General features: G+C 41.2%; 1 protein-coding gene across 1 annotated transcript; it reads right to left on the bottom strand.

Moving 5' to 3' along the window:
* Positions 1-244: 244 nt before the first annotated feature.
* Positions 245-8590, bottom strand: rpp40 (ribonuclease P/MRP 40 subunit). The gene is made up of 8 exons (XM_046333899.1): positions 8356-8590; positions 7973-8117; positions 7715-7783; positions 5743-5838; positions 5468-5593; positions 4827-5025; positions 757-891; positions 245-639 (listed from the first exon to the last, which is right to left on the bottom strand). Exons 1-8 carry the CDS (start codon positions 8470-8472, stop codon positions 441-443), a joined length of 1086 nt encoding a protein of 361 aa, XP_046189855.1. The 5' UTR covers positions 8473-8590; the 3' UTR covers positions 245-440.
* Between the last annotated feature and the right edge of the window lie 1973 nt (positions 8591-10563).

Raw genomic sequence — 10563 nt, 5'->3', positions numbered from 1 at the left:
GTGCGTATGTTACATTTCTGGGATCTTTTATTTCAGCTCATGAAACACGAGACCAACACGTTGCGTTTATATTTATGTTCAGTGTATTATGGAAATGTTTTAAAATGACAATGCACATTTTTTTTTTATTATCCAGATTTATAAAAATAAAATGTATCCTGTGAAACACCTTTTACTTGAAATGACTGGATGAAATGAATTTCATGTTTCCTGAAATGTATAAAAACAACCAAGAACAACTTACTATGAGCACTTCAGTTGGACTCAATTATTTTATTGAAGATGGCAAAGACAAAAATTAAGATTGAGCATATTAGTAGATTTCTTTAGAAACATCACAATTGATAAGCAGTAAATTTTGTGAACAGTTTTGTACACAATACCTTATTTTCCTAAAAACCAAGATGAGAAAAAAAATGAAAACTTTAGTTTTGTGGTCATCATGGGGGACATCTATCATGGGAGCCAGTGCCCATGTGCAACCAGTAGTCCTGGTTCTTGAAGAGGACGAGGTTGTAGAAGTTTTCACCACCCTTGTGAAACCCATGTTCTGCATCTCCCCAGGAAACGGGACTGTCCATGAAGCCGTGTACAGTCAGTGACAGCCACGACGTGATTTTGGGTTCGTCAAAGAACCGCCTGGTTTTAAGAGAAGACCACATAGTAAATTAGTATATATTTAAGACTTGATTTTTTTTATATAACTTATTTCATGAGTGAACCGATACAGTCATGTGTTGCAGAAGGTGAACTTACTGCAGTTCCTGCAGCAGAGAGTAGATGTCTTCGGGCAGCAGCAGGCCGGACACTGTACAATGCAGGGCTTGGCTCACCAGTGTTTGGGGCTCTGGACAGACGTATGTTGAAAGGAAGCTGGCTGCTGTATTGTCACTAAACAACGAACAACATATTCACTAGCTTTCTGCATGAGTGTGTTTGTGTTATGAGAGAGTGAGAGAGAGATCAGCCACAAGGGAGAAGTTAATAATACCATGACAGATTTCCCTCTCTCTTACACAAGTGCCCAGTGCCACATACAGTGCCTTCAGAAAGTATTCATACCCCTTGACTTGTTCCACATTTTGTTGTGTTACAGCCTGATAAAAACCATTAATTCACTAATTCCTCCCGATTCCTGCTTACAAGCACAAACTAAAGCAGGAAGTACCAGTGACTTGCTCAATACGGTCAGATGGTGCAGATGCTACGCTACAGGACTGTTTTGCTAGCTGACTGGAATATGTTCCAGGATTCATCCAATGGCATTGAGGAGAACATCAGTCACTGGCTTCATCAATAAGTGTATCAACGACGTAGTCCCCACAGTGACCGTACATACATATACCAACCAGAAGCCATGGATTACAGGCAACATCCGCATCGAACTAAAGGCTAGAACTGCCGTTTTCAAGGAGCAGGACACTAATCCGGAAGCCTATAAGAAATCCTGCAATGCCCTCCGACGAACCATCAAACAAGCAAAGCGTCAATACAGGATTAAGATTGAATCCTACTACACTGGCTCTGACATTTGTCTGAGGTGGCAGGGCTTGAAAACTATTACGGACTAGAAAGGGAATCCCAGACACGAGCTGCCCAGTGACGCAAGCCTATCAGACAAGCACACGTCGAGGCAAGCAACACTGAAGTATGCATGAGAGCACCAGCTGTTCTGGATGACAGTGTGATAACGCTCTCCGTAGCCGATGTAAAACCTTTAAACAGGTCAACATTCACAAAGCCGCAGGGCCAGATGGATTACCAGGACGTGTACTCAAAGCAGGCAAGTGTCTTCACTGACATTTTCAACCTCTCCCTGACTGAGTCTGTAATACCTACATGTTTCAAGCTGGTCACCATAGTCCCTGTGCCCACAAAAGCGAAGGTAACCTGCCTAAAAGATTACCACCCCGTAGCACTCACGTCGGTAGCCATGAAGTGCTTTGAAAGGCTGGTCATTGCTCACATCAACAGCATCCTCCCAAATACCCTACACCCACTCCAATTCACATACCGGCCCAACACATCCACAGATGACGCAATCTCAATCGCACTCCACACTGCCCTGTCCCACCTGGGCAAAAGGAACACCTATGTGAGAATGCTATTTATTGACTACAGCTCAGCATTCAACACCATAGTGCCCACGAAGCTCCTCACTAAGCTAAGGACCCTGGAACTAAACACCTCCCTCTGCAACTGGATCCTGGACTTCCTAATGGGCCACCCCCAGGTGGTAAAGGTATGCAAAAACATGTCTGCCACACTGATCCTCAACACTGGGGCCCCCCAGGTGTGTGTACTTAGTCCCCTCCTGTACTACCTTTTCACCCACGATTGCGTGGCCAAACACAACTCCAACACCATCATTAAGTTTGCTGGCGACAACAGTGGTAGGCCTGATCACCGACAACAATGATACAGCCAATAGGGAGGAGGTCAGAGAACTAGCAGTGTGGTGCCAGGACAACAACCTCTCCCTCAATGTGAGCAAGACAAAGCTGATCGTGGACTACAAGAAGAGGCGAGCCGAACAGGTCCCCATCAACAGGGCTGTAGTGGAGTGGGTTGAGAGTTTCAAGTTCCTTGGTCTCTACATCAGCTATATATCATGTTCCAAACACACCAAGACAGTCGTGAAGAGGGCACGACAAAACCTTTTCCCCCTCAGGAGATTGAAAAGATTTGTCATGGGTCCCCAGATCCTCAAAACTTTCTACAGCTGTACCATCGAGAGCATCCTGACCGGTTGAATCACCACCTGGTATGGCAACTGCTCGGCATCTGACCGTAAGGCGCTACAGAGGGTAGTGCGTACGGCCCAGTACGTCACTGGGGCAAAGCTTCCTGCAATCCAGAACCTATATACTAGGCGGTGTCAGAGGGAAGCCCATAAAATTGTCAGAGACTCCAGTCACCCAAGTTATAGTCTGTTTTATCTGCTACCGCACGGCAAGCGGTACCGGAGCGCCAAGTCTACATTACATTTACATTACATTTAAGGCTCCTCAACAGCTACTACCCCCAAACCATCAGACTGCTGAACAATTAATCAAATGGCCACTGGACTATTACATTGACCCCATTTGTTTTGTACACTGCTGCTACTCCCTGTTTATTATCTATGCATAGTCACTTCACCCCTACCTACATGTACAAATTACCTCTAACCTGTACCCCCGCACACTGACTCGGTACTGGTACCCCCTGTATATAGCCTCGTTATTGTGTTACTTTTTACTTTATTTGGTAAATATTTTTCTTAACTCTTCTTGAACTGCACTGTTGGTTAAGGGCTTTTAAGTAAGCATTTCATGGTAAAGTTTATACTTGTTGCATGTAACAAATAAAGTTTGAACATGCTTAGACATTTTTGTACATTTATTGAAAATTAAATAGAAAAATCTCATTTCAAAGAGAAAGGAGGACTCTTCATGATTTGTTGTTATTAGTTATTTGTATGGCATGTTAAACATGCCATACAAATAAAGGCATTGTTATGTATTATATGAATAGTGCCTTGGTCCTCCTTTCTTTTTGATGACCAATTTACCCCTTTTACCAAAGAGCACCTTCTATCTACCAAAATCTACTATTGTGTACCTTAGCAGCGCTTCCCTTCTCTTTTTCTTCTACAAGAAAAATATAATTTACATAAGTATTCCCACCCCTGAGTCAATACTTTGTAGAAGCACCTTTGACAGCGATTGATTTGAGTCTTTCTGGGTAAGTCTAAGAGCTTTCCACACGTGGATTGTGCAATAGTTGCCCATTATTCTTTAAAAAATCATTCAAATTGGTTGATCATTGCTAGAAAACCATTTTCAGGTCTTGCTAAAGATTTTCAACTAGATTTAAGTCAAAACTGTAACTCGGGAATATTCACGGTCTTCTTGGAAAGCAACTGCAGTGTAGATTGGTTGTGTTTTAGGTTATTGTCCTGCTGACAGGTGAATTAAATCCCAGTGTGTGGGGAAAGCAGACTGAACTAGGTTTTTCTCTAGGATTTTGCCTGTGCTCAGCTCCATTTAATTTTAAAAAATTATCCTGAAAAACTCCTCAGTCCTTAACAATTACAAGCATACCCATAACATGATGCAGCCACCACTATGCTTGAAAATATGGAGAGTGGTTCTCAGTAATGTGTTGTATTTGCCCCAAACATGACACGTTGTATTCAGGACAAAAAGTTCATTTCTTTGCCACATTCTTTGCAGTATTACTTTAGTGCCCTTTTGCAAACAGGATGCATGTTTTGGAATATTTATGTTCTTTATTTTCATTCTGTCAATTAGGTTAGTATTGTGGAGTAACTACAATGTTGTTGATCCATCCTCAGTTTTCTCCTAACACAGCCATTAAAATCAAACTGTTTTAAAGTCACCATTGGTCTCATGGTGAAATCCCTGAGCGGTTTTCTTCCTCTCTGGCAACTGAGTTAGGAAGGACGCTTGGACCTTTGTAGTCACTGGGTGTATTGATACACCATCCATAGTGTAATTAATAACTTCACCATGCTCAAAGGGATATTCATTGTCTGCTTTTTTAGGTGTCCTTCTTTGAGAGGCATTGGAAAACCTCCCTGGTCTTTGTGGTTGAATCTGTGTTTGAAATTGAGTGTCCGTTTGAGGGACCTTACAGATAATTGTATGTGTGGGGTACAGCGATTTAAGGTAGTCATTCAAAAATCATGTTAAACACTTATTACACAGCGAGTGCATGCCACCTGTTATTTAACCCATTTTAAATTCAGGCTCAAAGGATGTGAGAATACTTCCTGAAAGCACTGTTTTATATCCATTAGAACTATATGGTTGTGTACGTACCAACTGACACCAGCGCTCACTGCTCCAAGCCACTCCAGGAAGCTGTGGGGGTCACAAGACCGCTGGTCCCCGCGCAGGTCCAAAGCATTCAGGGATGGACATGGCAGATCCTTCAGGGTGTGGCTACTGACCACTGGTCTGTGCTCTTTCCACTGGTAACGGGACAGGAGACTCTGCAGCGCTCTATCCCCATCCGCCCCTTGAAGTCGACAGACGCAATTTTAGAAATGCTTTGAAAGAAAACATTGGTCAGCTTACGGAAGTTCAGGGTCGTATTCATAAGAGCATACTATAGCCAACAAAAAACTAGTTTCTTATTGGACAAGTTCAGGGTCATATTCATAAGAGCATACTGTAGCCAAGAAAAAACTAGTTTCTTATTGGACAAGTTCAGGGTCATATTCATAAGAGCATACTGTAGCCAAGAAAAAACTAGTTTCTTATTGGACAAGTTCAGGGTCATATTCATAAGAGCATACTATAGCCAACAAAAAACTAGTTTCTTATTGGACAAATTCAGGTGGTCCCCTCTCTGTTTCCTCTGTTTTCTTCCATTTAGTCTAGTGAAAACAACCCAGGACAGACTAGACATTACATGCCTCAGACTCAACAGTGCAAACAAACACAAAAGGTTCTCCTACCTGAATTGTGCCGTCCTAGCAGGAAGTCGCTTTTCAGAGGCACCCTTTCTTTAAGGTTGGAGAGAACTCGCTGGTAGCGCTTCCCTTCCGGCGCCATGGATTTGTCCGTCAGGTCAATGGTCACGACTGCAGAACATCCTCATTGTTATTAAATTCAACCAGGTTAGATTTGATTTCGAACATCACAACAACAAATTGCGAGTAAGAAACCAGGTGAGGTGTGGAGCAATGAAATATCAATACATAATATGAAAATATACATTATCCTTTCTCACCATATCTCATGGGCTGTCTGTGATTGTACTGTGACGGCTTTCCCTCCAGACCCAGCTGTTCATACGTGTCCTTATCCACAGAGAGGATCAGCTGACCTTGGATTCAGACAGAGCAGATGTTTATTTACAGGACCAGTCAATGTAACATCGGGCCTCCTATCTTGTAGTACATTGTGCTAGTATTGAAAGTCAAAATACAACCAGTTTTGATGGTAGTGGAGTTAGTTTAATAGAACTAGCATTGACTCCAAGCTGTATCACAACCGACCGTGATTGAGAGTCCCATAGGGCGGCGCACAATTGGCCCAGCGTCGTCCGGGGTTGGCCGGTGTAGGTCGTCATTGTAAATAAGAATTTGTTCTTAACTGACTTGCCTAGTTAAAAGGTTAAATAAAATAAATAATCTCCACTGACCCATGTGGCAGCCTGGCAGGGGAGCTCTGGGGTGTATTCATTGGTGCACACTGAAGCAAAACATTTGCAACAAAAAATGAGTGTTTCTTATTGGACAAATTTAGGTTAGTCCCGCCCCGTTTCGGCCCATTTGCTTCCTAGTGAATACATGCCTGGCAAATTCCATTGGTTCTATTGCCCAGGACAACATGACTGCAATTTTGTGATGTCTTCTAGTCCCAATATTACACACTACCGGTCAAAGGTTTTATAACACCTACTCATTCAGGGGTTTTTCTTTATTTTTTACTATTTTCTACATTAGAATAATAGTGAAGACATAACTATTAAATAACACATGGAATCATGTAGTAACCAAAAATGTGTTAAACAAATCTACATTTATTTTATATTTGAGATTCTTCAAAGTAGCCACTCTTTGCCTTGATGACAGCTTTGCACACTATTGACATTCTCTCAGCCAGCTTCATGAGGTAGTCACCTGGAATGCATTTCAATTAACAGGTGTGTCTTCTTAAAAGTTAAGAAATTGCAGCCCAAATAAATGCTTCACAGAGTTCAAGTAACAGACGCATCTCAACATCAACTGCTCAGAGGAGACTGTGTGAATCAGGCCTTCGTGGTCAAATTTCTGCAAAGAAACCACTACTACAGGACACCAATACGAAGAGACTTGCTTGGGCCAAAAAACATGAGCAAGAGACATTAGACCAGTGGAAATTTGTCCTTTAGTCTGGAGTCCAAATTTGAGATTTTTGGTTCCAACTGACACGTGATGTGGGTGAACAGATGATCTCTGCATGTGTGGTTCCCACTGTGAAGCATGGAGGAGGAGGTGTTATGGTGCTTTTCTGGTGACACGGTCTGATTTATTTAGAATTCAAGACACACTTAACCAGCATGGCTACCACAACATTTTGCCGCGATATGCCATCTCATCTGGTTTGCGCTTAATGGGACTATCATTTGTTTTTCAACAGGACAAAGACCCAACACACCTCCAGGCTGTGTAAGGGCTATTTTACAAAGAAGGAGAGTGATGGAGTGCTGCAACCAAATTGAGATGGTTTGGGATGAGTTGGACTGCAGAGTGAAGGAAAAGCAGCCAACAAGTGCTCACCATATACAGGAACTCCTTCAAGACTGCTGGAAAAGCCTTCCTCGTGAAGCTGGTTGAGAGAATGCCAAGAGTGTGCAAAGCTGACATCAAGGCAAAGGGTGGCTACTTTGAAGAATCTCAAATATAAAATATATTTTGATATGTTTAACACTTTCTTGGTTACTATATGAATTATTTAATAGTTTATATGTCTTAACTATTATTCTACAATGAAAACAGTAAACATAAAAAATAAAAATAAACTTGAATGAGTAGGTGTTCTAAAACATTTGACCGGTAGTGTACTTTCTAGCCTGTTTTCGACCATGGCTACTACTCTACACACAGGCTTAAAATTGACAGTGGTCTTTTATTAAGACTACAGCGGTAGGACTACAGTGTGAGTCATGTCCTGTAATAAGATGATAATAGGTAGAACACAGTGGTAAGGGAACTCACCGCTAGGGAGAAGTGCAATGGTGTTATCCTGGTCAATGCTTGTCTTGTAGGAAAGAGCATAGAGAGCACCTGGGAAAACAAATGCACCAATTTGTAAGTCGCTCTGGATAAGAGCGTCTGCTAAATGACTTAAATGTAAATGTAAATAGGCATACTTTAAACTAGCATGAAAATAACACTTTTTTTTACTGAAAGGTAGTTGTTTCATTTACCCAATTTAATACTGCATGCAATAGTGTTATCCTACTATGCACTTACCATTCCACACAACATTCTTCAAGAAGTCTTTATCCAAAAACTCATAGACTGGTACATTTTTCACCAGAAAATACTTGCTGAAATTGTTTATGACACTGGCCAGCCGGGAAGAAAGGGCACCACATCCCGGTATTACAACCGACACCTGAGAGGATGAATTAATTACCCTATGTTTTTAGTTCACATCACATGCATCTATAGTGTCACACATTATTACATTGGTAATTTGCTTAATCCGCAGACTGGCTAGTTAGCAAACAGTGTTGTTTAGATTTAACACGTAGGTGAAACAAGTGGCAAAGCAAACGAAGTGGCAGCAGGTTCCGTGCAGATAATCTAAACCATCTAATGTTAGCTACCACAGAACCATAAAAATTGCTTACCTTGTGGTTAAAATAATGTTTTGACACGTGAGTGTCGTGTCTAGACTTTTCATGCTCAAAGTTCGATTTCTCGCAAACGAGTAAACTTCTTGGACACTTGCCTAGCTCCGGGTACATTTTATTAGACTTGTATCAACAACAACAAATCCAAAGACATTTAGCTATACACACGCTTGTGAATCAAACATGTGAAATGCAGTATGTTCCTCTCTGAACGTGTAAACTACTTCCGGCTAGAGAGCCAGCGTGCGTGCTTGTCACGTGTTTAAAGTAGCCAATCGCGTGTTTAAAGTAGCCAATAGCGACCATATCAAAACTCTTAAACCACAGTTTAGAAACCTATAGTCTTTGTCCAAACCATCAAATATGCCAATTCCTCGTTCAGAAGGACGCGACGTTTTGGATCGTTCAGATAGAAATATGCGATGTAGAACAAACATACCTCTCTTACATGTAGTATAAGGAATCACATAATCTCTATTGACAGCAGTTATATCTGCAACGTTCGAGGATGTTAGGCAACCAAACGTGGCCCTGGCCTGCCAACAGAAATGTGCGTTAGATGAGATGTCCCATACGTAAGATCTGTAGTGGACATTTATTTTGAAACATCAGTTTCAATTTTTATTAGTCGTATGTACAAAATACACATGGCTGTCCAACCAAATGCTTACTTACAGGTTCCTTCTCGACAACGCAACAACAATAACAAATAATAAAAGATAAGTATACGAACGTAAAGTAAATGGCCCAGTAGAATAGAATACACATTTAAGCATAAATATAATACAGGAAGGCACAATTTATAGTCCAATATTTACACGTTTTGTGGAAGGGGGGGATTGGGGGGCAAGTTTTTAAATTGTGCAGTATTTAGCAATAATAAATAAGAGTCTTGCAGCAGCAGTTGTGATGTGTGTGTGTGTGTGTGTGTTGTGTGTGTGTGTGTGTGTGTGTGTGTGTGTGTGTGTGTGTGTGTGTGTGTGTGTGTGTGTGTGTGTGTGTGTGTGTGTGTGTGTGTGTGTGTGTGTGTGTGTGTGTGTGTGTGAGTGCGTGCGTGCGTGCATGTGTTCTAGGTGTGGAGACTGTGCAGTTGAAGTTACACATTTGTTTAAAAGCTTCTTTAAAAAATAATAATAATTAATTAAACTCGGCAAGTCAGTTAATAACGTATTGTTATTTACAATGATGGCCTACCCCGGCCAAACCAGGACGATGCTTGGTCAATTGTGCGCTGCCCTATGGGACTCCCAATCACGGCCAGATGTGATACAGCCTGGATTCGAACCTGGGCGGCTGTAGTGACGCCTCTTGCACTGATAAAAATACACATAAAAAATTACCAATCAATGTATCCACATTCATAAAATTTGAAGGAGCTTCAATACATTTACATACATTTACATTTAAGTCATTTAGCAGACGCTCTTATCCAGAGCGACTTACAAATTGGTGCATTCACCTTATGACATCCAGTGGAACAGTCACTTTACAATAGTGCATCTAAATCTTAAAGGGGGGGGGGGTGAGAAGGATTACTTATCCTATCATAGGATCCTCAATTACATTGAGAAATAAATCTAAACACATGTTGTGTTGGTTCCATGTTTCATGAGCTGAAATAAAAGATCCCAGAAATGTTCCATACACACAAATGGCTTATTTTTCTCAAATGTTGGGGAATGCTGGGGAAAATAAAAGGCTGTTTGGTCACACAACACAATGCCACAGATGTCTCAAGTTTTGAGGGAGCATGTAATCGGCATGCTGACTGCAGTAATGTCCACCAGAGCTGTTGCCAAATAATTTAATGTTCATTTCTCTATCATAAACCGTCATTATAGAGAATTTGGCACCACGTCCAACCGTCTTCAAAGCCGCAGACCACGTGTACTGCTATTGCTTTTGAATATTTTGTTGACCTAAAATTTTAAATGTAGCGATTCAGATGATAGTTGTGTGGGTTTGCAGTTTGCTGATGTCAACGTTGCGAACACGATTGCATTTTATCAATGGCAATTTAAATGCACAAAAATACATGAGGCCCATTTTTTTAAAGCTATCTGTGACCAAAAGATGCATATATGTAGTCCCAGTCATGTGAAATCCATAGATTATGGCCTGATGAATTTATTTCAATTGACTGATTTCCTCATATGAACTGTAACTTAGTAAAAATCAATTAAATTGTTAAATGTTCCATTTATA

This window comes from Oncorhynchus gorbuscha, unplaced genomic scaffold (genome assembly GCF_021184085.1).
Source record: "Oncorhynchus gorbuscha isolate QuinsamMale2020 ecotype Even-year unplaced genomic scaffold, OgorEven_v1.0 Un_scaffold_55:::fragment_6:::debris, whole genome shotgun sequence".
NCBI classification, from domain to species: Eukaryota; Metazoa; Chordata; class Actinopteri; order Salmoniformes; family Salmonidae; genus Oncorhynchus; species Oncorhynchus gorbuscha.
This window is presented reverse-complemented; position numbering and strand designations above follow the sequence as displayed.